The sequence below is a fragment of the Podarcis cretensis genome (assembly GCF_951804945.1).
Source record: "Podarcis cretensis genome assembly, chromosome: 1".
Taxonomy (NCBI): Eukaryota; Metazoa; Chordata; class Lepidosauria; order Squamata; family Lacertidae; genus Podarcis; species Podarcis cretensis.
The window spans coordinates 106,251,320-106,277,494 of record NC_137170.1 but is presented as its reverse complement, the minus strand read 5'-3'; the positions used below and the strand labels follow the sequence as shown (position 1 = coordinate 106,277,494).

General features: G+C 40.3%; 1 protein-coding gene and 1 long non-coding RNA gene across 3 annotated transcripts; one reads left to right on the top strand and one right to left on the bottom strand.

The window, feature by feature from the left end:
- Window positions 1-3,901: 3,901 nt before the first annotated feature.
- Window positions 3,902-9,533, bottom strand: LOC307226596. Of its 2 annotated transcripts, none has more exons than XR_013843514.1 (2): window positions 8,124-9,533; window positions 3,902-8,017 (listed from the first exon to the last, which is right to left on the bottom strand). It is a non-coding gene; the product is annotated as an uncharacterized lncRNA (long non-coding RNA). The 2 variants fall into 2 exon arrangements; XR_013843515.1 differs by having other exon boundaries at window positions 8,956-9,533.
- A 334-nt stretch (window positions 9,534-9,867) lies between these two features.
- Window positions 9,868-25,598, top strand: ARL5A (ARF like GTPase 5A). The gene is made up of 6 exons (XM_079994977.1): window positions 9,868-10,113; window positions 16,573-16,633; window positions 18,285-18,432; window positions 18,971-19,054; window positions 20,729-20,880; window positions 22,007-25,598. Exons 1-6 carry the CDS (start codon window positions 10,068-10,070, stop codon window positions 22,053-22,055), a joined length of 540 nt encoding a protein of 179 aa, XP_079851103.1. The 5' UTR covers window positions 9,868-10,067; the 3' UTR covers window positions 22,056-25,598.
- Window positions 25,599-26,175: the final 577 nt, after the last annotated feature.

Sequence of the window (26,175 nt, the reverse complement as noted above, 5' to 3'; positions counted from 1 at the left end):
CCTCATAAGAATAACTGGATCTCAGTAAAGCTCCACTTTGAGTTTAAAGTGTATCTGCTTTAAAATCCAAAATAAAATACGACACTTGGGTCTAAAAAAAATGTCCAGGTCAGGGAGTTTCACTTTGAATTGCTTCATCTTGCACTCAGTTCACTCACTTTAAGTTCCCGAGCAAGAATATTGTCTCTTGCTAGTTCTGCTACCTACCTCTTGACTGCTTCTCACCCTCAATTTCTGATTTAAAGGAGCTACATTTACACTAATGAAACTCCTTCAAATCAGAGGTTTTTGTGCAAATACAAACATGAAGTGTATTGAATCAGGGCATTTTCCAATAAACCATTATAAGAATTCACAGAGTTACCTTTGCTGCATATCATCTTGCCCTTATTTTCCCGCCCCGCCCTGTTTTTAAAATACCATTTAGAACTGGCCATGGGATGTTCCCTCTGTCTGTGTGCCCTTACTTGGAAAAGAAGGGCTATTGCAATGGATCCTCTCCCCCCCAAAAAAAATGAGTAAGAAGAAAGTGTTTACCAGCAGTACTATATTAAGTAAATTTTGTATGCTGCTGCCATCCAGTTAAACAAATGTTTGTAATCATTACAATATTTTTAGCCATCAACATTAGTATAAATCTCCACCATCAAGCTAATAAAACCAGCATAGTTTTGTGAATGACTATGAAACAATAGTTTTGAAGAAGAAGAAAAGCATCCTTCTTATTCTAGATCAGGGCTGGGGAATCTGTGGCCCTTGAGATGATGTTCGACTACAACTCCCATAATCCCTGGCCTATGCTGACTGACCAATCAGAGTTGGAGGGCCACAGGTTCCCCCAGCATTGCTTTTGATGGTGTCTCTTGTGAAATATGCCTGCAGTATGTTAGAAAAGGTATTCCATTCCCTGTGTGAGAGTGAAGGGGCAATGTCTCTTCCATCTGCCATGTTTATAACTCCTTTTTTAAGTGTTACCCTTTTAAAATTGGGTGCTGGAGGTCCCTTTTTATTCTGTTAAAAAGCAGTTCAATTTATTTAACTAAACAATTAAAGGTTGCAGCCCTAGTTTTGACAGGTCTCTCATGAGCCAAGAGCTTTTCTCTCCATGGGGTTTGAGGTATGTAATTTAAATAAATCTGTACAGTGCTCTTCAGCTATGGTCCCTGGGCAGTTTACACCAAAATAAAAATGCATACTGAAAGAAAAAAAAATCCAAACGTACAATAAATGCCACAGCTAAAAAGAGTTCAATTTAAAAATGTAAAAGCTGGGACAATTATTATATTTATGTTGTTGTTGTTGTTTAGTCGTTTAGTCATGTCCGACTCTTCGTGACCCCATGGACCAGAGCACGCCAGGTACTCCTGTCTTCCACTGCCTCCGGCAGTTTAGTCAAACACATGCTGGTTCGAGAACACCGTCTAACCATCTCGTCCTCTGTCGTCCCCTTGTCCTTGTGCCCTCCATCTTTCCCAGCATCAGGGTCTTTTCCAGGGAGTCTTCTCTTCTCATGAGGTGGCCAAAGTATTGGGAGTCTCAGCTTCAGGATCTGTCCTTCCAGTGAGCACTCAGGGCTGATTTCCTTCAGAATGGATAGGTTTGATCTTCTTGCAGTCCATGGGACTCTCAAGAGTCTCCTCCAGCACCATAATTCAAAAGCATCAATTCTTCGGCGATCAGCCTTCTTTATGGTCCAGCTCTCACTTCCATACATCACTACTGCCTTGTGCCTAATAAGGGTAAGTGTGTTGGTGACAGCGGAACCACCCTGGGGAGGAAATTTCACTAACAAAAGTTACCAAGATTTTCCTCTGACCACTGCACCTTACCTCAGATAGCTTGTCTCTCATTAGAAAAGGGAAAGCGAGAGCTATTGTTTCTGGGTGGGAGAGTCTTCAAAGAGTATATTTGCTCAGACAGGCCGATCAGGGAGCAGGCGTTCTTTCAGTACCTTGTCCCAAGCCATGTATGGGCTTTATGGCTAAGCACCAGCACTTTGAATTGTGCCTGACAACGGTTGCCAGTTAAGGACTTTAATGACTGCTGAAATACTGTTCCAGCCACCAGTCCTAGTCAATAGCCTAGTACAGTGGTGCCCCGCAAGACGAATGCCTTGCAAGACGAAAAACTCGCTAGACGAAAGAGTTTTCCGTTTTTTGAGGTGCTTCGCAAGACGAATTTCCCTATGGGCTTGCTTCGCAAGATGAAACGTCTTGCGAGTTCTTGCGAGTTTGTTTCCTTTTTCTTAAAGCCGCTAAGCCGTTAATAGCCGCTAAGCCACTAATAGCTGCTAAGCCGCTAATAGCCGTGCTTCGCAAGACGAAAAAACCGCAAGACGAAGAGACGAAGACGATTAATTTCGTCTTGCGAGGCACCACTGTAGCTGTATTTTGAACAATACAGATTGTTTGTCATATAATGGTAGTTACGCAGATCCACAACTGCACTTCAAATTCAGTTTGAGGACAGATAAGCTACAGAATACTTTTTCTGCACAGAAAGTACCTTCCATATAGGAAATGAATATGAAAGCTGTGAGTCTCTCTGCCACAATCCTGCTGCTTCATCTTACATTATTTAACGCCAGAGTACAGTACTTGAAACCAGGGATTTTCTGCTGTTGAGTACATGATTTCTATCTCTAGAGCTGCCAACAGGAGTCTTTTGCTTTGTTTTAGAATCCTTGTAATCTCATTGAATTAGGATTAAGATGTGTAGTTCCAAAGCTTGTTTAAATCTAAGTACTCTTTCTTTAAAAGTTTGTTTTTGATTGGGGTATTCAAGGCCCGTAAGTTTCCATTGTTTTGTTGTGCTATAGTTTTGCAGTGGTTTCTATTTGGACTCCATGATGCTCACGATTCTTTAGAAGTCCAAAATTAATAAAACATAAGGCAAAGCCCCTTTTCTTAAATTATATCCACAATATATTTCATACATTGGCCACTGAATTGAAAGTTGGAAACTTATTTGAAAAGGAAATGATGTAATTCATGCAGATTTGTATTGAATTTAATTTGCATGATTGCTTGGTTAAAAGGAGTGCTACTACAATTGATTCCACCTCCTCCCCCATGATTCATCATTACCTTAATTTTTTATTTAAAAAAACCAATAGACATACAATCATCAAAACACTTATTCTATGATCCACTCCAGATTTTAGTGGCTAGATGGATTACAACAATATTAGCCTAAGCCAGTATCAAATTTGGCAAAAGCAACACTGTTCCCTTTTGTTACCACAAAGAAGGCCCACATTTTAAGAACGACAAGTTAAACAAACTAACTGACTTGGTATTCCGTATTCTTTCAGATCCAAAACATACAATGTCGAAAAAGAGTAGAAAATACCTAAATGAATGGATTTGGACAAAGGGCTCTAGACTCAAACTAGGATGAAATTTATTTAGTTATAAATAATGAAGACACTATTTTTTCCCTGAAATTTGTGGAATATTTTTTCAGATAACTAGCATAGAAAAACTTCCTCTCTACATCAATTCCTTTGATCCAAAGGAAGCATTTTCAAGGTGACGGGGAAAACAATTTTTAACATAATTTATAATTCTTTTTTAGTAGCTATTGTATTTTAAACTGTAGTGGAAAAGAAGAAAGCTACTGTGGAAAATATTTGCATCTCATTAGTATTACTGAATAGATTTGCCTTTTTGAGCACAAGAATCACTAGAATTTCCAATCAATGGCCTGCGCATTGCAATTTCGGGGATTGGATTCTCCAGCTTCTATCACCTACTAAAGTCTCACTGCTGAAAATGGCTCCTTTAAATGTTTTACAGTAGTTCTATGACTAAACATTATGCCCAGTGCTAAGTAATCTCAGGATCTATCCCCAGAGATCTCGCAAGTATTCATCATATGTCTTATTAACATTTTTTTTAAAAATGGCTCTATTATTTATTGTACTTATTTCGTATTAGCAGTAGAAAAATCAAACGAAGTCTCAAGACACTATATTGTACGTTATAAAATTACAGAAAAATATATTTTGCCAAAAATATGAAGGAGCTAGAAAAAAGCACATTTGAAATAGCACAAATTTACATTTACATTGCTGGATCTGCCATTGTAGGGGTTTGGGTGTGTTTTGGGAGGGGGAGGGAGTTGGGTAAATCATTGGTTCCAGATTAAGAAATTGATCTGCATTTTCCAGCACTTCGATTTACTGCATTAGACTTCTTCACCAGTTCATTTCAGAGCCAAGCAATTTCTTTATTTGCCACGAAAGTGTATCCAATAAACTCAGTGTGAATTAGCTTTTCAAAATCAACAGGCCTGGGTTTTTCTTAAATATATCGTTCTCCGACCTTACTTCTTTCCCCCATGTTCTAGAATTTCAATTTATAAGTGAGCTCCAATTTTGTGTTCACTTGAATTTCACGCTTTTTCTTTTGCAAAGAAAGACTGAAAAATATATCCCATAATACATCTATATCCCCAGGCCCGGCCTATTGAGTAAAATATCCCATTGAAATATCACACAACTTGTAATAACAGTTTTGCCTTTGAAATGTAACAATTGCTTAAAGACTCGAACTTGCACAAACAAACTCCCAAGTATAAACCATCTAAGGATTGAACTCATTATGCTCCTTTTGGGAGTCCATAATGAGTTGGGAGTGGAAGGTAGTCTGTAACTGCCTCCGCAAGGAATGTAACATCTAGAGTTAAATTTGTATGACCTCTGAAATTGTGCCTGAGCTCCTCGTGTACACAAAGAATCCGGAAAGGGAATTTGTTGTTGCATAATAGTGTGATGTGAATAATCTAGTATCTCAGCCTGAGACCTTGAGGAAAGTACACTAATCTGTACAAAATATCTCAGCGCTGACCCAAACTTGTTTTCCATTGAGTTCTCTGGACATTATGGCTATCCCACATGTGGGAGACATTTTGGGTGCATTGTGGATATTGAAATTAAATGCCTTTGCAAAACCAAAATAACAGACATTTTCTATTTAGTTGTTTTCCTTTTTGCAGATTTGCCCCTTCTTCTTTTTACTCTATAGATACCGTATGTGTAGCATTCTACAGGCATGCTGGGTAAAATATACTATGCAAATGTGTACAGTGTCGCATGTTTTGCTATCTCTCTGCTTTTAGTGGCTTTCAAGGAAAACAAGTGTTGTTATTTTTGTGAGCCCAAAACATCTAACAGAAGAAAATGCAGACTGCATGCTTACAGTACCCTGATTTCTATGGATTTGTTTTATGGAATTTAGATGTATTAAACTGCATTAACAACATTTTTTTCTACAATAAATCAAACAAAAATGTCTAGACTCTATGCCTACATGTCTTATCTCTGAGTGGTTAGACCTAACAAGCAGAAAACATTTTTAAAAGGTGGAGCTTGAGCATTTCCTTTATCATCATACATAATTACACACTGCTCTAAAGCTGGGAACCTTTTCTTAAGTCGCGGGTTGCACTCCTTTGCAGACAACCTTACACATTCCAGAGGCAAAATGGGTGGAACAATGTACGTGACCCTGACCTTTGTACAGTAAGCTATATTCCAGGCATGCAAAAGCTACTGGTCTACACATACCACCATCCTCTATGCAGGCAAACAAGAACCATAATCACAGTTCAAAGTCGTATGTCAAGCAGGTAAAAGTGGTCAAGGAGGGTTGTGGAAAGGAATTTGTTTATGTAAAATAGAAAATGCAAAAATAAAATTTATTTCAGAAAAGGAGGGTTCTGATCTGGGGGAGCACTGTGCATTGTGCTTCAGAGTCCAGCTTGACTGACTTCACAGAGTGAGCATACCAGTGCTACATCTTTTAAAACACCCTTTTAGTGCCATGCTGAATTCCATCCCACCATTCTCCAGCAATTTAATGAGAAAACAAATGGTATTCAAAATAGTATTCAAATGAGAGATGTCAGATAACTTATCTTGGGTGTGTTACAGGTCTTTGTTGCACTTACATTACTTTCGAAGAGGCCAGTGTGTGGTGTGTGTTTTTAGAAAGTACCTGTTTTTTTGACAAGTGAGTACCAAGTGATCCTCATCTAAGTTGTGTGCATTCCAAAGCCACAGAAAAATCTGTGGACCAAGATTAAGGGGATATTAAACAGCATCTTGACAGGAGTGCCTTCCCTTCACTACTTCCATCCTAAACTGAAATCTTGCTTCAATTCAAACCCATCCCCTCTCATTACTCTCAATGCTGGATAGCTGCTCTGCCCAAGCAGGTAGGGTGAACAGTCTGCATGGATTCTTGCAGTTTTTGCCTACTGTCCTAGAGACTGCCTGGAAGCTGCACCATTGTCCACCCGTTGCTTGCATAGCTCCAGCTCAAGGTCCTGGGAGAAAAGAGCATGAGCACTTTGCAGACAGAGGTTCTGTAGCCACTACAGCGGTACCTTGGTTGTCAAACTTTATCCATTCCGGGAGTGCGTTCGATTCCCGGAACTGTTCGAAAATCAAGGCGCGGCTTCCGATTGGCTGCAGGAGCCTCCTGCACTCAATCAGAAGCCGCAGAAGCCACGTCAGTAGTTCAGCTTCCAAAAAACGTTTGCAAATTGGAACACTTCCAAGTTTGTGGCGTTCGGGAGCCGATTTGTTTGGGAGCCAAGCCGTTCGACAACCAAGGTACCACTGTATTGGATTCTGAGCACCAGCATGTCTGACTCCCCTTCTAACTCCAGGTTTGTGACCTTCCTGAAAATTCTCCTCCACTGTTTATGAAACTTAAGAGTCTAATCCTATTGAGGCTAAAGTAAGTCCCATTAAATGCAGTGGGACTTATGCCTAAGTACATTTGTATAGGACTGCAGCCCAGGTGACAGCATAGTTGGGCTCTCTGTCAATTATACAGATCATTGGTCTATAGTGATATGATGCTTAGATCACTGTGGAGTGCTCTACATAGGGCTGCCTTTGAAGGGTACTTTAACTGGTCCAGAATACTGAAGCCAGGCTAATGGGGGCTGCATATAAGATGCACATGGCTCTTTACTTGAAACAACTGTGCTGGCTTCTATTTTGTTGCCAGGCCAAAGTTTGAGCTTTAAAGTCCTTTAGGAAACTGCCTGCTTACTGTCTCCTGTGTGCCCCCCTTCCCCCAAAATATGCTTAGCTGGGACAAGAGCCCTGGAACTGCTTTTCAAAGGCGGTTCATCCTCCCCTTCATTATGTCTATTTCTTTTACATTGCAAAAATTGAAATGCAGTTTCTGTTTCTTTAGATTGTAAGCCTAAAGGCAGGGCCTGTCTTATCATTGTCACTTGTAAATTGCTCTGGGAGCCTATTTTTGGTTGAAGAGTGGGATAAAAATGCAATTAAAAAAATTCTAATGGCCTTCCGTAGGATGGTCACAACCTTCCCTTTTTTAGGAACACTTTTGATCCCTAAGTGGTTGCTTCCTTTTTGACATGATTCTAATTGCTACCATTAAATTGTTCTTGATAGCTGTTTGTACTTCTCCTCTCTCTCTCTGCTGTTTTGGCTTTTATGGCTGTTTTAGTGTATTTTTGTAATGGAAAATTGTTTTGAATTGTGGGTAAGCTATGTGAAATTATTTAACTTCTTAAAATATGGTGCTCTGCTGTTGAGCTCCAGAACTTCACATCTACATCACATTTAAGCTGGAAGAATAACGGATTACAGTTACAGTAAAAGACTTACTACCCGTGAGATGTGTTAGAATACAGGTTAACTGTAAATATTAACATTAATTTTAAGATTATCCTAGTGCTTTTGTACTCATGGGCCATGATGCAGGAAAGCAGGAGCACATTCATTTATTTTATCAAGCAAGTATATAGACTAAGATATGTACATTTTGACTTGTATGCTAGAAAGAAAGAAAACGGACCAGTCAGCGAAGAAACATGGAATATATCTCCGGAGGCTATGTATGCCTGGTGGTACCAGTGTGGTGTAGTGCTGGAAGAGGACTTGGAAGACCAGGGTTCAAATCCCCACTCAGTCACAAAGCTCACTGGGTGCGACCTCGCCCTGGGTCCCTGTCTCTTAGTCTCAGTCTTGCTGTGAGGATAAAATTGGAAAAAAGGGAGAAGCATGAATGTCATCTTGAGCTCTCTGGAAGAAAGGTGAGATATAAATGTAATAAATAAATATGAAAGGTGCTAACCCAGCTATTGTGGACATTGCAGAGAAACAACAATTGTAGGTAGCTGTGTTGATCCATTAGAGAGGAAAAACCACCAAAAAGCCACACACAGTATGGTCTGTAGCATTGTTACGACTGACTTTTGTCAGTAAGCTTTCAAGTAGCCAGAACTGTTCAACAGACTGGATGTTAATACAAAACGGGTGGGGAAAAGGCTGGAGGTTTTCGTTTGCTTATTATTTATTTATTACATATCTATTCTGTTCCCTCCTCCCAGAGGAACCCAGAGCGGACAGTAGCAAAGTAGTAAAACAAACAATTTAAACAAAAACGCATTTAAAACATTTTATCACAATTAAGTGCATTCCACACATTGGGTGCTACATGTATCTTGATGTTAGAGCCATGGCTGTTGGTACAGTATTACTTATTATTAATCTATGGAATTTATTTATTATCCTATTAAATTTACATGCCGCCCTTCACCCGATGATTACAAAGTGGCTTACAGTATAAAAAACTTAAAAAGCACTTAATAAAAAACGAAACAACTAAAAATCAAAATTAAAAAACCCACACAAAATCACCCACCCCCTGGACGAGCAGCCGTCTTGAAAAGTAGCAAAACCTGATGCTACTGGCTTGATTCCCTGAGAAACTTTCACTGATTCCGACTCCCACCATTTCAGATTAGATTTTGTTAAGAGGTGCGGACATGACCAAAAGTAAAACGACGACGCATAAGAAATATAAACCACAAAGCATCACAGCCGGGAAGGACAAAAGGCCCAAAGGAGCAGAACAACAGAATAGCAGAGATTCCATTTACAAATATGCAAAAATAATTCTCTACCCGCGAGAGCCACCGTTGTTGAGAATAGAGGCTCTATGCAGTGTCTTAAGCGAGCCAGGCATGTGCCTATCTATGCAGGGACACTGGAGACACATGCTGTGCCTCCATATTCCAAGAAACCCCAAACTCCTTCGAGCTCTGCCGATTCTTTTAGCCCACGAGGTGCCTTTATAAGGAGGGCAATTTGCCAAACCCTAAAGTAACGGAAGAAAAAGATCCCGAAACACCATACAATTACTATTATTTATTTATTCGAGCCATTTTGACTGAAGTTTCGAAACATTAAAGGAGCCGAAGAGCCAGCGAGCCACCCTTCCCTTCCAGAGGACGAAAAGAAGGCAACGCGTTAATGCCTACGCCCGCCATCTCCCCAACTGCCTCCGAGCCAAAGAGCAGCAACGCAGCCCGGCGCCTCGCACGAGTGGAACCCCTTCTCAGCCAATCACAAAGCGGGGGCGGAGCGGAGCAGGCAGTCTTTGAACTCCCACCGTTCGACGAAGCCCTTGGAGGGTGACGAGCGTTCCCCGCCCACTTGGGTCGACCCCGCCCTCACTCTGCAAACCCCGCCCGTTCTATGCTACGCCTCGCCCCCTGGCGCCGTCGCATCATCCTGCCTGCTCGGCTGGAAAAGCGACGCTTTGCGGTAGGAGCGGGAGCGCGCGCGCACGCACGGACGCTGGCTGACGGACGGGAGCGCGCTCTCAGTTTCCCTCGGACGGTGTCCGGCGGTGCCCAAACACCATCCGTTCCCCTCAGAGCGGCGAGGCCTACGAAAAAAAAAAGCGAAGCTCGAGAAGGAGGGGCGGAGAGGAGAGAAGTAGTTGCGGCGAGGCCGGCGGCAATGTCCGCGAGGAGCGGCGAGGGGCGCGCGGCGGCGGCGGCGTTGCTGCGGGCGACCGTCTCCGAGGCGCGGGGCCTGCACCGCCACCGCCGCCACTACTACTACCACCACCTTCCTGCTGCTCCTGCTGCCGCTCCGCTCCTCCTCACTCCCCGCAGCTGGGCTGTGGCCAGGGACTGAGCGCGGGGGGAGGCCGAGGCCGGGCGGGGAACAAGAAGTGAGCCGGTGCGGAGCTGCCCCGGGGGACGGCCGAAGCTCCCGCCGCCTGAGCATGGGAATCCTCTTCGCTCGGATATGGAGGCTGTTCAACCACCAAGGTGAGGGAGAAAGGCAGGCTCGGGCTCCGGCTTCTCCCGAGTCCGTGCGGAGCTGCAGCTGCTCGTCGCGTAGCCGAGGGAGGCCGACGGCGGGCGGACGGGCTTCGCGTTGTGAGGCGCCGCTTCTGCCTTCCTGGTGGCGCCCGAGGTCAAGAGAGCGAGGAGTTGGGGGGGGGCAAAGGGGGAGCCCCGAAGGCAACTGAGGCAGCAGCTTTGGAGGCGCCCCTCCCCCCCGGCAGGGCTGAGCATCTGTTATGGTCACCTTTCCCTTAGGTGGGATCAAAGTGCGGGCACAACTCACCCAGCAGCTGAATACAATCGTTCCCTGGGGCGGGGGGGGGGGGGTTGGCAAGGCTTTCTTTCTCCTGGTTTCTTTCTCCTGGTTCGGGTTGTGAAAAGGAAAGCGGGTGGGGGAAGGAAGCGCGCAGAACTATTTTCCTGTGTGTATGGGAGCCGCTCTCGCTTGTGCGAATGTAGGGGAAAGGGCAGTGCTGGGTCTCGCCTCAAAGGGCAGCTGTTGAAGAGGCGAAAAAGATCCTGAGAATGCAAGTGAAGTGTTTTGAACAGTGCTGTAAAAAAATACTAGAATTAGCCGTTGAGTGGCGATGGGTTCAGAGAAATGCAGCAAGGGGAGCGCGTCTGACTAGTATGTGCGGTGAAAGGAAGGTGGGAAGAACGACTTAGCAGCATGTGTTGTAGGAGGGTAATGATTGTTTTTTAAACAGCTGGTGGCATTGACCGTAATGGTGGGAAATTGGGGAGATTAGATTGGGCTTCTAGTGAGAAGCTGGCTTACAGCTGATTGTGTTCTTGTGGTGCCTTTGATTGAGGGAGAATTAAGTATTGCTCAGAACTGAGAAGTCTGCAGTTAATTTTCTGTTATTGATTGTGCAGTGTTGTACCACCTTATATCTTTCAGTGCTTGCCAAATGCATAACTCTTTTGAGAACCTCGTTATTGGGTTGTTGTTTTTATTTTTCATTATGTATTTTGTGATTTTATATTTTGATTTTATAATAATAATTATGTATTATTCATACCCTGCCCATCTGGCTGAGTTTTCCCAGCCACTCTTGTGAATTGCCCTGAAACCTCTGGGTACATAAATACAATAAACAATCATATTAATGATAAATACTTGATGAGCTTGTGGAGATTCTCTGGCTGGAAGGAGAGCCTGCAGGGCAAGAGAGGTCCCAAGAAGTAATACTTTCCAGTGGCAAGAGTGATGGAAGGTAGGCTGCATGCACACTGTATATTTAGCACACATTTCAACACAAAAAATCCTGGGCACTGTAGTTTACCTTTCACACAGCTACAGTTCCTAGCACCTTCAACAAGTTACAGTTCTCAGAAATTTTTGAGATAAATGTTCTTTAAATATATGATGTGGATTCAGCTTTAGGCTTATGTTTTCATCATTTGTGTTCGGAGAAAGGGGCATGTCACACTGTCTTTATAGGTGCCACCTGAAACCATCTTTGAGAGCTGAAGAGTTGGTTGTCTTGTTTCCCCTTCATCAATAATGGAAAATCTGTAAGGGAACTGAGATGATAATAGGCTGTGTGGAGGAGTTAGGCAGCTAAGAGTTCCATTTTACCTGCATACCAGTGCAAAGACAGCACCACATCTTAGACCAAAGCTATAAGCCATACAATGTAAGGGTTTTGTTTAAGCTGTTGTGACTTAGACACTTATGGAGCAATTCCCTGTCAGTAGGTATTCCTGAGCTGCAAGGACTATATATGTGTACAGTGACAACAAACCTTTTTTAAAATACTAATTAACTATGTCTCTTACCACTGGACAAGGTTATACTTGTTGGTAAGCTCTTCACCTGTCATTGAAATCAATGAACTGTAGAGGAAAGACACACACTGTTAAACCTCTGCTAGAAACTGAGATATGAAAGCTAGGAGATAAATGGCACCTTAAACCTAGGTTATGGGTGCAACAATGGAATGTCTAGGCATGCTTTTTAAATAACAATAATACAAAGCTGAAAATGAATGAACTGCAGCTAAAATCTTGTGTTCATTTTTCACATGGTCTAGTCCTCATCTGCAAAAAAACCCAAAGCCATGCTTCCCCAGCCCACCCCCCTAATATTCTTAAAAAGGTCTCTTCCTTAGTCATTAGAGAGTGACTGGAAGTAGGGAGGCAGGAAAGGGTCCTTCTTTCCTTCCACTGTGCAGTTTTAATCTGAAATCTTAGGCGCAGTACTGTGCCCAGAGCTCAGATATTGCTTGCACTAATGAAATTTCCTGTTGCAAAATGCGCCCAGAGCAATAGGATTTTTGAACACTGTGTTGAACACATTACTATAATCCAACCTGGACATAGGATTCTTTATTAATCATTCAGCTCTGTACATTTTCTTGCTAAGTCTGAAACAAGTTCAGACTATATATATTTTCAAACATAGGAAGGAAAGTTAGAATTTGCAGATAAAGAGCTGAATGATTAATAAAGACTCCTGTGTCGCTACATGAGCCATTACTTCCTTGCCTTGGGAGAAAGCTGATCATTTGAGACAAGTGCAGCTACCGTTTCTTGTGGTTATTAGCACATTTCCTGTAGGTCATACAGTAACTAGTATGATTGCTTTTGAGTGTAACAAAATAGCTAGCTGGTGTGTACTAATTGAACTATAGTTATTGTTCTGTTTACAAAATGCAATAGTAAATAGACAGAATTCAACTATGAACTCGGTAAATTAGTGTTAAGATACAGTATAAGTAATTTTCCATTCAACTTTGTTTGTAGGGCTTTGCATTTTTAAGTTTCTTTTCCCAAATTGAGAAGATTAAAGGTGCACGTGAGCTTAGATGTAAAGTATGCAATGCTTTGACAGTGTGAACATGAAGCATGAGTGCCCCTAAAACTTAGGCATAGTATGCCAACCAGGCCAATGTAACCTTAAGTATCAAAGATATGGTAAAAATATTGTCAATATACCTGGGGTTTTTCCAGGCTTGCTTGCACTTCTCTATTGATGCATGAATGGACATTCTTGCAAAACCTTTGCCCCACTGACCTTATCAGTTCGCTATCTTTGTGTGCTGGGGAGATGGAGGTTTCTTGATTGAATCTACCCTGGAATCTGCTGGTGAAGGTCGGGAAATAACATTTAATAATAATGGAGGAGGGGTGGGGAGTGGAGGGTCCCTTTCTGCAGCAGAATGCAAACAACCATTTGATGTTTTCAGGTATTTCCATAGTTCTTACAAGTACTGTTAGTGAAACTTCAAGGAGCTGTTCCCAACCCCCACCCAATGCTGTATCTTCATATACACAAGACTGGTGATTTCTGGTGTGTGGAAATCAATTTCTATGCATGATGATTGTTCCTTGCTGCACTGGGGTTATTGTATATAAAATGGAGCACTCAGTGAAACAACTTTCTATGTTATGTAGCTCTGTCTAGTCTTAACTGATCTGTCAGAAAGCAGAAGAACTTACTGTGGCCTGATTGGAAAACTCCAAAATTGCTTACTTTACAAAAAGCTGATGTAATTTCAGTGTTGCTTCAAATACAAGGGCCTCTGGCTGTTTTCAAAGAGCTTTTAAAATTAACTGGGGACTAGGGCTTACCATCAAAGACTTTTATTTATACTTTCATTTAAACAGTTCTTCAGTTAAATTTGAATATATTTGCACATTATCAAATCCCCAATAAAGATAGTTTTTTGAGGACACCGTTACCACTGCTTGAAAGGAAGGAATATTGAATCTGTTCTCTCTCCCTCCCAATATATATCCCTCCCACTTTCAAATAGTGAACTCTTCCATGGCAGGGAACGTTCTCTAAAAGACAGAATGCCTGCTACTGATTTCCCCCCACAGCTTGTAGGGGTGTGTGTGTGTTCTCTCAATTCATGCGGCATGAAGCTGAAATGCCACAGGCTTGGTCTTGTTATGCCCAGCCTTTTCCTTCCCTCTTTGCGCTTTAGACTTCTGCGCAGGGTAGGCGACGGAAGGGGCGTGCTTCCCTCCTGGCCGGCTTGGCCAGGAGCGGTGCTGAGGCTCCCACCATCATCCTCTGGTCCTTTCACCTCTTCTTCACTGGAGGTGGGGCTTTCCTCATCACCAGAAGAGGAACTGCTTCGCAAGATTTTCAGAGGCTCCCTGTAACACAACTGCCCCTCTATTTCCCGCCCCTGTTCCGATGGCAGTTCCCTGACAGTTCCCATCATCCCTGACCACTGGTCCTGCTAGCTAGGGATCATGGGAGTTGTAGGCCAAAAACATCTAGAGGGCCGAGTTTGAGGAAGCCTGCCCTAAAACATCTTTTCAGATGCCCAAGTATTTTGTATATACACGAGCCTCCTTGGCAGATGTTAATGTGGAAAGGGCTTTCTGAAGGTAAAAACCGGGAAAAGTAATATCTCAAAAACCAAGACAGCTATAAAAAGTAAGCAAACATTCCTTTAGGCTTAGCCCAATCCATAATTAAATAGTTGCGGAAAATTTTAATCTAATTATTTCGTTGATTTAGCTACTGATTAAATCATGCAACCTTACTAGAAACCTTAGATTGCCAAAAGAAATAAATAACTCACTCTAGTTGCTAATCAATTAGTGTAGGCACTTAAGACCCCCCCTTCTTTGTCATGCTGCAGATCTTTTGTTCCAAGTGCTTCTTCATCATTCATCCTGCCAGCAATACAATATAATTCTCAAACTTCAGTATAGATACTAATGTTTTGGTGGGATTCAGGAGAGTTGCCTATGATCTTTTTTAACAATATTGTGCTGTTGTGCAGTAGAGTTTAATATTCCCTATTGCTAGAAACATTCTGCAAAACCCCACACTATTGATTTAAAAATACTTAACTTGCCCTTCTATAACATTTTCTCCCATTTCCCCAACTTGCCTTAAGTGCATCACTGTGGTTTATGTTATGTTGAAGTAAAAACTGGCCTGGTTTGCATGTATTTAAGCCACTATCCCATAAAATTTCCACCAATTTCCACTAAAGCCCTCATGTCCTATCTGGTGGCTTGCCTCTGCTGCATGTTAAAGAAAAATGCTTGGCATTACCCTTTAGAAAAGCAGGAAGAAAAAACTTTGAGCTGCCCAGAGTGGCTTGGGAAACTCAGCCAAATGGGCGGGGTATAAATAATAAATTATTATTATTATTATTATTTGAAAACCTGCCTGGTGCAGAACAAGTCCTTTAGCAAGTATGGGAAGCTTATTGTTTGTTTTTGTATGATAAATAAAGTAGTTATTCTAAAAAGGAAGTTGGCACACAATGATTATTTATTTACTGAAGCCCTGCCTTTCCAGCTTTAAGATCTACAAGGTGCCTGAACAACAAAACAATTACAAACATTGTGGTATACATAGAGATATGTGGCATGAAGCTTCCCGTAACTTATCTAGGTTGTTGAATACTGCATGAGAGACCAGGGGTGCCAACTCGAATAAAATATTGCAGGGGCCCAGGTAAGCCCTGCCCTGCATAATCAATCATATGACGCAGTGTACGCACACCATTTGAATGGGAATGCAAGTCAACTTTGTGGGTGCCCAGTTCCCTCAAATATTTTATTGTGGGGGCTGAAGCCCCTACAGCCCTTAGGAGATGGCTCCTATGTGAGAGACTTAATATAGTATGAAAGACTGGTATACAGTAAGGCCCTGCTTGGGAGGGAGAAGGGGAGGAAGTAGCCATGTTATTGCTTGTATGGCACTGTATTACCAGGTAGAGGTGAGTGAGTGAGCTGGTTGTATATTTACATTTAATGTTGCCAGGGTGTGTTTTTTTAATGCCAGATGTATGCTTAATGACATGTGGTTGGTTGGGGATTAGCTGTGTTACAGTTATGGTTGGTAAGAATGGTTGAGAGTATGTGCGAGAGTACTCAGGGAGATGTTACTGTGGGAGATATTGGGGGGGGGGCTAACTCACTTACCTTGTTTAGCTGCTAATGATGCTTTAATATTCGTATTGCATTTTTGTCTTGGTATTTGTCCTTGTGTTTTTAATGTTTAAGATAATGGACCAGAGTCAGCTAACAGGTCCCACTAGTGGAAGCCTGCACAAAGATTTCTGCTAGAGCAGAAGGGCTTAACCCTATCTCCTCCTCCTACACTCATCCCAATTGGTTCTGGACAGGTGGGAGAACCCCCAGAACTTGGGGGTGGGGAGAGAAGTGGGGAAATCACTCCACCACACAAGCGGAAATGCTTGCACAAATGGGAGAGATCTCCTAAGCGCTATGTTGAATTCCTTCCAATATTTTGCTTTCTTGTCTGCACGCTGCCTTTAAATGAAGGTGGTTTTTTAGTTTCATTCACAATGTTTTATTTTGATCTTTTATAATGTTATACTTAATGTTTAAAGATACACTGTTAAAAACTTGGATTTCCTTTGGAAATGTGATGCAATATAGAAATTATCTAAATAAATAACTAGCTCCTCATTTGCTCTCTTTTTTCCCTCCCTCCAGAGCACAAAGTGATCATTGTTGGCCTTGATAATGCAGGAAAAACAACCATTCTTTATCAGTTGTAAGTATGAAGTTATATGAACAGGTGACTAAAACTGCTTTTCCAGATCAGGATGCTGAACTAGACAAACTTTGCTTGTTACCTGCCAGTAGTCGGCCAGATTCCACAGGACTCGCAATCCAAACGCAATGCACTCTCAGGAAATTGTTAGACATTGTAACAAATTGTAAGAAATCAGTTATTTCCATTGATTCCTGTGGGGGGGATTTCTAATGCCTTCCTGATCCCAAATGACAAAAAACCTGAGAAAACCCTCTGAAACTACACCTTTTAAACTTGAATACCACATATGTAATATTGAGGTAGGGGGGATACTTGAGGTTACCATTATAATCATTCAGAGCCAGATTTCGTGATTTGGAGAATGCTGTGTGGTACAGCTCTCACTGGCCCATATCACTTCAGCTTATAGGTGTGGCATTGCATACCTGAATGCTCCTATATTTAGAAGATAATTGCATGCCCTGCATCAAAGGCATGTCAAGAAGGCAATGGTAGAATATCTCCAACACATTTTCTGAAAGAAAAGCTATGCAAGTAGACAGTTTTGGTTCTGGCACTGGTTAAAGGAATAGGGAATCGAAAGAAAATCTTGTTAGAAAGACAGTGCATATTTTAAATGATGTAAATCTTTCCTTCTGCCTACCCATTAATCTCAGTTTGGACTTAGGCATGAAACAGGTCTAGGCAACAGTCAGGTTTCGTTTTTTAAACAGGGGTATCGGCTATTGCTGCTTTGTGCCAGAGCCCTAGCTGTACACTGATAACCTTCAGCACCTAGCAAGACTAATTCAGCCTGCAACCTCCATCTTGTAACTGAGTCTAAATGCAGCTTCCATGCCACAGCATCCAGCCTACTTCTTGTACTTCTGTATATCCTCTCCCACTTGGCCCATAACCTGTTTTTGTTCTGATATCTCACACCATGAAGTATTTTAGGGAACTTGAAAGCTTGCTAATTATTTTGTGAAATTTTAGTAGATTCCAATATAAATATTGACAAACTATGGATTTTGGAGTTCTAAATTGTATGGTATTTCATGCTACCTTGAATGTCTCCAAAAAGCAGCTATACTGAGGTTCTGGAGATATGCCAACCTCTTAAATTAAGTTGCTGAATCAAGTGAAAACTCATAAATTAGTTAAGTGTCTTATTGAAATTAAATTCCTAAAAGGTTTTCTCCTAAAAGTAATAACAGTTTTGTTTGGAATTGTGAACAACATTGTCTTCTGCCAAGTTAAGTGTGATAGCCATATTTTCTTCTTCTGACCTTGTAACGTGGTAACTGTTTACTGATACACTGAGTCTGTAGTTTACACACTCCAAATATGCTTAATGCAAATATGATCCACATTTTCTTGAAGCTGCACCCACATGAGCAGTTTGACATGTGACTCAGTGCACCCTGGACATAGCTGTAACATACCAGTGTTATGTTTGCAGTTTACGCTGGCAGTTTGATAAAAATGCTGCTGGGGGTATTGTGTTGTCTGTACCTAGGGTATGCTATGTCACTTTTTGACCTCAAAGCAACTACAAGCATAACTGCAGCTGAATGCAGCTCAGACTGCAGAACAGAAAGAAATCTAGACCAAGGAGACCAAGACAGAACATACATCATTCTTACATTTTCTTTTCCTTCCTTTGCAGTTCTATGAATGAAGTAGTGCATACCTCCCCAACCATTGGAAGCAATGTAGAGGAGATTGTTGTTAATAATACACGTTTTCTTATGTGGGATATTGGAGGCCAAGAATCACTTCGATCTTCATGGAACACATACTATACAAACACTGAAGTAAGAATTTGTATAATATAATGCAGCCAGCTGGGGATAATTTCATGCAGACCTTTAAAGCAGAATTCAGCCAAAATTAATGCTTTGTCTTCTTGAGTTCAATGAGGAGAGTAAAGGGTTTGCATTGGCAGTATCATGCCCTTAGTTATTAAGGGATCGTATATATATATATATATATATATATATATATTGGGGGCTATAGAGATTATTCAGACCAAAAAGAGAAAGCATTGACTATTTTGCAGTAATATTAATAGCTTTAACTATGCATAATGAGGACTGTGCATAATGAGGACACCTCAACAATTTTTATAACAAAGCTTTTCGGGGGTGGGGGTGACCTTAATCTTCTGTACTTTGGGTGGGCTTGGGATGTATGTGAAGAGTCTTTATTTAGTAGTTTGCAGTTACTGATTTTAATGTTACATTTGTTTGAATTATATTACATCAAAATTTTTTATATGCCGTGAGTCGTTTTGAGACATTTTTGTGAAATGACTACTAAATTAAATAACGATAACTCTTCTTTTTCTTTTAGTTTGTGATAGTTGTTGTGGATAGCACAGACAGAGAGAGAATTTCTGTAACTAAAGAAGAACTTTATAAAATGTTAGCACACGAGGTGAGTATGTGCTGGGAATTTTTTATCTAGCTTAAAAAAATGCTGCAATAAGTCCCTGTCTTAATGCTAAAGTTCTGTTTCTAACTTCCATTTAGGTAATTATTTCAAGATGGTTCATTTTCTTATAGCTCAGGAGCTATTAGATTTGATACAAATCTCTGGGGCTGTCACCTCTTCTTCAGACATTTAAGAGGCCCCCAAAAGATTTTCACATGTGACTATTTATAGTCGCCATACTGCCTTTTGTGTGAAACTGACATCATTGTTAAAAGTCCTGTGTAGTTTGAGAACAGCTGCTATTGGCCTCAAAACCCTTTCAAAAATAAAACAAAAACCTTAGTAGTTGTCAAGTAGTCAGAATGGCACCACTATAACCTGCCTTTATTCTCTTTTTACATACTGAAAGGCTATGTGTCCAGCACACTTTTAAATTTATTTAGATGTTTTACATTTGAGAATTGGAGTAGGGAACCTCAGGCCTGGGGGCTGAATGTAGCCCTCTATCATCAGAAATAGGTGTATGGGATGTTAGTTGCATTGACATGAATGATAAAACAAGTGGCACAGTATATTACTATAAAACCTTTATTTAGGTTTTCCTCACTCCAGGTTTTTACTCCATTCTGTGTTAGAAGGGAGAAATGTTCTGTAAAGTTACGCTTGTGACTTTTAACACTAAAAAAGAGGGATCAATGAACACTGTTGGTGATTTAAAAAAAATCCACTTGAACTTAATTTCTGTGTATTTACTAAAAATAAAGTAGGTTCATAGGACTGAGAAAACAAACTTTCAGAGAGCTATGGGGAAATCAGTACACTGGTACCTCTGTTTAAGTCAACCCCGTCCAGCGTCCATTTTGGCGGATGTCTGCAGCAAACCCAGAAGTACCGGAACGGGTTACTTCCAGGTTTGCCGCAGAGCGATGCTTTGTCAAGCGTCCTTTTCATCGAGCGTTTGGAGCTCTGGAATGGATCCTGGACTCAAAACAAGGTACCACTCTACACCGGTTTTTGCTCATTCTAGCAGCTTCCTCATTGTTTCTCTTTCAAACCTTCAAAACCTGGTACCTGTGATGGCAATGATAGGCCAGCTTCCTAATAATGCCCCAGCATTTAAAGCTCTAGTGCTTGCAAGCAAGAACTCTTGGTTGCTGCTATGTTTCTTCACATCTAGCACTTCCTGGGAACATAGGCAGGGAGTGGAGAAACATAGTGGCAGTCAGATCTCTTGCTCTGTGGACCTTGGTTTTAGTTTTTAATGTACTGGAGGTGAACAGAAAGCCTGTCACAGATGGTGTCATCAAAATGTGGGATTTGGGGTGGTGTGGTGGTGGTAAATAAGCCAGTCTTCTGGTAAGTATGCCCTGAAACTACAGACCAGTTTGGGATCTACCCTACCCCAGCCAAATACTGCACTGCAGTTTCAGGGAACCTCAAAGCTTTCCCCAAAACAGTGAACCTAGTTCCTTCTAGGCACAATGGAAGCTTATTCTTTTCTAAGATAGAGTTATCAGTTCCCCCTTTCTTAGAATTGCTGGAAGGTCACTTTTATTTGGGTTGGCCTCTACAGTGTGGCTTTACATTTTAAAAAAGCAGGTGTTATTTATCATGCTGGCTTATCATGTTGAATAATGGGGAAACAAACGAGACATTTTCTTTTTTTTTCCTCTCTAGGACTTGAAAAAAGCAGGTTTGCTCATCTTTGCTAACAAACAGGATGTTAAAGACTGCATGACAGTAGCTGAAATTTCTCAGTTTCTGAAGCTAACCTCAGTTAAAGATCACCAGTGGCACATCCAGGCATGCTGTGCTCTTACTGGCGAAGGGTAAGAAGTCTTTGGTTCATCGATACTTTTCTGAATAGATCTGGTACATGCAACTAATCAAGGGCAATACTTAGTAAACCAGTTAGGTAAATTTATTCCCACTGTCTCCATATGATAACATTTCACCAGTTAATACTTTCCTTTTACAGAACTAAAAAGTAAGGAATCTACCCAAATATATTTTATTCATATATTATTATCATATATCATATATTCACCTTTCCATGGTTTTTCTATTTGTATAGGTAGGAAGTAAAGTCTTGAAGAATTCGTCCTTAAAGCATAATGAACTGTTGAGGGGAGAGGTAAATGATGGGAAATATGAAGCAAAGGGGAGTTAGCCTTTATGGCTTCCTTGTTTTTAGCAGTTGTGTAGATGGAAGAATTCTGGGCTCACCAAAATTCTATCTTTTATGTAACTGTTAAGGATACAATGGAAAACAGGTAAATGATAGCTTTTGGTGGAATATAAAAAAAGAGCTTTTGTAATTCGTTAAAAGCACAGAAATGGCACATACAATAGTAGGGAAAACAGGTGTTTCAGTTAGATGAAGTATCTCTTCTTTACACTTGTGTGTACCAATGGATAAACAAATGGAACTGGCATCAATTAACAACACTCCATATATTTTAATTGTAGTAATAATTTAGCCTTCCAAAGGATAATGCAAAAGTTTCTAGCCCTTGAAGCATTTCACTAGCCCAACTGTCCACAAACCCATGTACAGGCAGCAACCATTTTGTGTATGTCCAAATTATGCATGACGGTCTTTTGGACCCAGAAGAGGACAGAATGGGGGCAGAGCAGGGCAAAATGGTCACCACCTATATTGATAATCCTTTTATGTCCATGGACAAAATTTTAAAAACAGTTCGTTTTTTTAAAAAGTCTTTGCCAGTTACTAGTTGATAAATCATTGCAACAATCTTTCATGGTACAACAAGCTTATTGTTATTCCCATATTGCAGTTAATATTTTGGTGCTGGCTGACAGTGGCTTTTGAAGCTACCTATTAAGGTGATATATGAATGGCCAGAGGTTGAAGTTTCTCATACATAGATTATGTATGTATATATAAACAAGGAAGTAACCACTTTTTTCTGAATTTAAATGTTTCATTTGCAGATTGTGCCAAGGACTGGAATGGATGATGTCAAGACTTAAGATCAGATGATTTTTATTCTGCACAGACATTGTACCAAAAAAAGTGCTGGACGTTTGGTCATCTTGACAGCTGTGAATTAATGGCTTATGTGTATTTATAAAATCAAAACTTCATTTGCTACTTTATTTGCTACTTAACACACTAAAGCCACCTCCGACGGAAGAAAATATTTTGAAGTTCAAACTTGGCTTTCCAGATGCTTCCTCTGGGTGGAATTCAAATACTACAGCCGACCTTAACTTTAAAGTGAAATCACTTGAAACTGTTTAATAAATAATGTGTGGATTGAGAAAGAAAATGAGGAATTTTAACTTTTACATTTTATTATTCCAGTCTAATTCATCCAGTTGAAAATGTTGACTTTATTATTCCAGCAAATCAGAAAAGAAAATCAGTGGCACAGGTATTGACTTCCAGTATTGAAACTTACTCAGCTGTGTTTCAGAAAGTGCAATTTTCCCCCCTGTATGTTTACTGTACACTTTGTATACTTATACCTCATGTTAAGGTTGATCGAAATCGGTACAGAAACAGCAAATAGCACTGACTCTTGTCAGCATTCTTGATGCTGAGATCACAACAGTATGTGGATGTCAGGCTTTTTAGTCCAGTTGGACTCCATAAGAGCAGGCTGTTTGGAATTGAAAGTACTCTAATCTGTTTTTTAATTGGACTGTGAAAAATAGTACTAAAAGGGTTACTGCTGACACATCATTTGTATTTTGTCATATTCTGTATGCTATTCTCACGCCACTGGGGATGGTAAAATTCTTTAAGATTGTTTTATATACATTTTGCACCTAAAAATAACCATAAAAAGAAACATGATGTGGTCTATTATTGATAAGGTTTTATATGGCTTAATATTGGCATCTAGCTGTACTAAACAATAAAATAAAATTGAAAAAGGTTGAGGGAAGTTTAAAAGTTGACATTTTTATGAAGTTGGCTGAGAAAATAGCTTGGAATATGCAGTATAGTTTAAAAACATACTTATGCCTATGGTTTTTTTATTGGGCCACCCCCATTTGAAGCACCTCTCAGGTGAAGTATATTTGTTATAACTGATAGTGGGACACTGAGTTTGATCCAGACTGAGTTGCATTTAAGTCTCATTGATTTCAGTGGGAGCAAAGTCATGACTATAAATTGTTTTGTTAACTAATTCTGGGCCAAGTCAATTATTACTTTATAGGAGGCAGAGGTTAAAATCCAGATAGCTATGTTGGTAGCAAACCGCTATCCTGTATAGCAAACTGCTTTTGAAATTCTCTAGGAATATCTGAAGTATTTTGCTATATTGATTGGAGTGGGATGGCCCTTAAAGAAACAGAAGTCTAAGCGCAGTGCATTCTGCTTATGAAGCACTTCTCTGGGTTGCGGAAAGAATCCTGTAATCCATACGAACTACAATTGACAGCTTTACCTGACTCTGTTACAAAACTCCCACGGTATTGAGCAATGTGAATAAATTGTTATTTTCCTTCTTAATCCATGTTCAGTCAACTGTAAAGGTTGATGGTGGTGGGGACAGTGATTTGAAGAGGTGCCATATAATGTAGAAAAAAAAATACTGCTTCTGTTTAAAAGGATGGTAATTCTTCTGAAAGATTTGAAGTATGATTTCAGTGTTCTGAACACTGTGCCTATTCTTTTTATCAGGCTTTTGTTTTATTTAGAAGCAAATATATAGCTAGCACCTGATAAACTGGAAAACCTTTTTCTTCCTTTTTTAAAAAATACCGTTAAGTACAATTTGCTCCTAAATGACAAAATTGGGTCAAATTTTCTCGAAATTACTACTCTTAGCTCTTGGAATCTGATGGATGAATAAACAAGGTTTGTATGCTGTGGGTTGGCTGGTTTCTACTATATCCCCAAATACAATTTAATTTTACAATTAAATTCTTACAAAACACACACACGCAGTATCAGTGCCATTAAGCGGGTGGTGCATCAGTGTTTTACAAGAGGAGCAATTGCATTCTATTGTTGTTTAGTCGTGTCTGACTCTTTGTTACCCCATGGACCAGAGCACGCAAAAAGTTACTTAGTTGAATTAAGGACCATGTGATAGCCCAGTGGAATCTTTTACTTTTCTTTGAACATTTTCAACCCCGCCCCCCAATGCCCTGTCACATGTCAAAAGCAGTTAACAATGAGATGAAAGACGCATCTGCTTGAAGGAAGATACTCTGGGGCTAGTTGCATGGTTCTCAGAATCCTAGCCAATACATTTTATTTTATCTGCAAATGCATGATTGGAACATATTTAAAATTCTTTGTTTTAGCAAAACTGTCCTTTGCAAGACTTAACTAAAATGCATTAACATTGGGAATATATCCATGTTACCAAATTAAATTTACATATTAAGTACCCCATACTTCTATGATCACAATATCTGTATGAGAGTAATGTGTTTCCTGAACAATATAAGCTTTCCCTCCTGTTAATATAGCTTCTGTCATGTGTGGTTTTTTTAAGTTTGAGAATTGATTCCTTTACTAGCAGAGGAAACACATTAAATGAAAAGGAAGGTTGCAGGGCAATATAAACTTTTAAGAAAGTCTTAGTGCGTACCAAAGTCTCCAGGGAAGCAAAACACTTAGAAACACATTGGCAGTGCCTATCTTAGATTGGTTGGCTGACCCTCAGCGTTAACAACGTACAGGAAAAGCTTTTCGCACAACTTGTAAGTATTTCATGGTCTGGCATTAGCAGCAGTGGGTAGATAGATACCTTGCCTCCTGCCACTCAGACACCCTGGGAGGGCTTAGGAAAGAGCTTAACATAGAGCCCTCACTTAGTCACTCTTATTTTGGGATAAGGGTATGAAGTTACCCATCAATTCTTTGTGGTTATATGTGAAGCAGAAGCCCATTTTCATGTTTGTGTATATTTTTGTCCAAAATAAGCTTTGTAGTGGAAAACAACAACAACGCCTATGTATGTGCATGAATTTAAAACTGAAATTACTGCTATTGCTCGGGAACTTAGCTGGAGAGCTCTGGATGGTATTCTGTCTTTATAAGTCAAGTTACCCATAACACTAACACCAATGGATTAAGGGCAGCTTAGCACACACGTTTTCTACTAGTGTGCAAGAAAAAGTGTACACCATTTTGTGAGTATGTCTGTGATTGCCAAGATCAAGTGTAAAAATTATATGGTCCTACCTGCTGTTCTATTTTGCAGAGTGAAAAGATAGCATGCTCTGTGATTTTTTTTGCAGAGCATGTGATTGAGGTGGACCATAGGTATTTCCTTAATGGACAGCTTGAGTACTCTTTGTCTGATGCTACCTTGGAATGTACCCAGGTTTATGTCAACCAGTAGAGTCATAGGGGCATACAACTGGATTGAAGAATATATCCAAGGTAAGCGGAAAAAGCAGTTTCTAGATTTTGGCTGGTGGTAGAACTGGTTTTTGGCATTTAGTTTAATACTTTTTTCTTTTCTTTTTACTAGCCCTGCCAGCATGCTTTCTTCTGTGCCTATGTATTGCCTACTCAGTGTGTACATTTGTAAATAAACAGATTATTACAAAGGCATTGTAAGACTGCTGCTCTCTTATCCTGTAAAACTAGTCAGCACAATTTGTGACACTAATCAAATGTAGTCTACCAGTCCATATTGTGACCTTCAGGGGACTCAAGCATTTGTTTGTTTTTCTTGCTGCCCACAGGTGGCAACTACAAAAAAACTGTCAAGCACTCAAGGGGCAGTAATATGTGGCTTGTTTTAGTAAGTCATGTTAGTTTTCTTAGGTGAAGGAAATATGAAGCAATATACATAAGAATATGTAGACAAAATGTTAGATGTTTTGGGGGTGTAACACCTCCTTTCTGACTGGTTCAATCTATTTTTAGATGATGAATCTTGAAATTACTAAATGCTGCTTCAAAGGTAGTTTGCAGTGCTTGTAATAGGGAGGAAAAGATTTTGTGCCCTAACATAGTTCAACAAATGGATTTTCACCTGTCTTGAAATAGGTAATTTAAAAAACAATAGCATTGTTAAGCTGCATTAATCAGATGGACTGAATTTTGAGAGTGCAAAAACAGCTCAGTGGTAAAGCAAATACCGGTACTTTGCAAGTATAAGGTTTTATATTTATTCCATATCATC

Excerpts from the sequence above, each read along its gene's own strand:
- ARL5A (XM_079994977.1), top strand. The coding sequence starts at position 10,068 with ATGGGAATCCTCTTCGCTCGGATATGGAGGCTGTTCAACCACCAAG. Across the intron at positions 10,114-16,572 it reads GAGGCTGTTCAACCACCAAG|AGCACAAAGTGATCATTGTT; the intron begins GTGAGGGAGAAA and ends CCCTCCCTCCAG. Across the intron at positions 20,881-22,006 it reads TGTGCTCTTACTGGCGAAGG|ATTGTGCCAAGGACTGGAAT; the intron begins GTAAGAAGTCTT and ends TTTCATTTGCAG.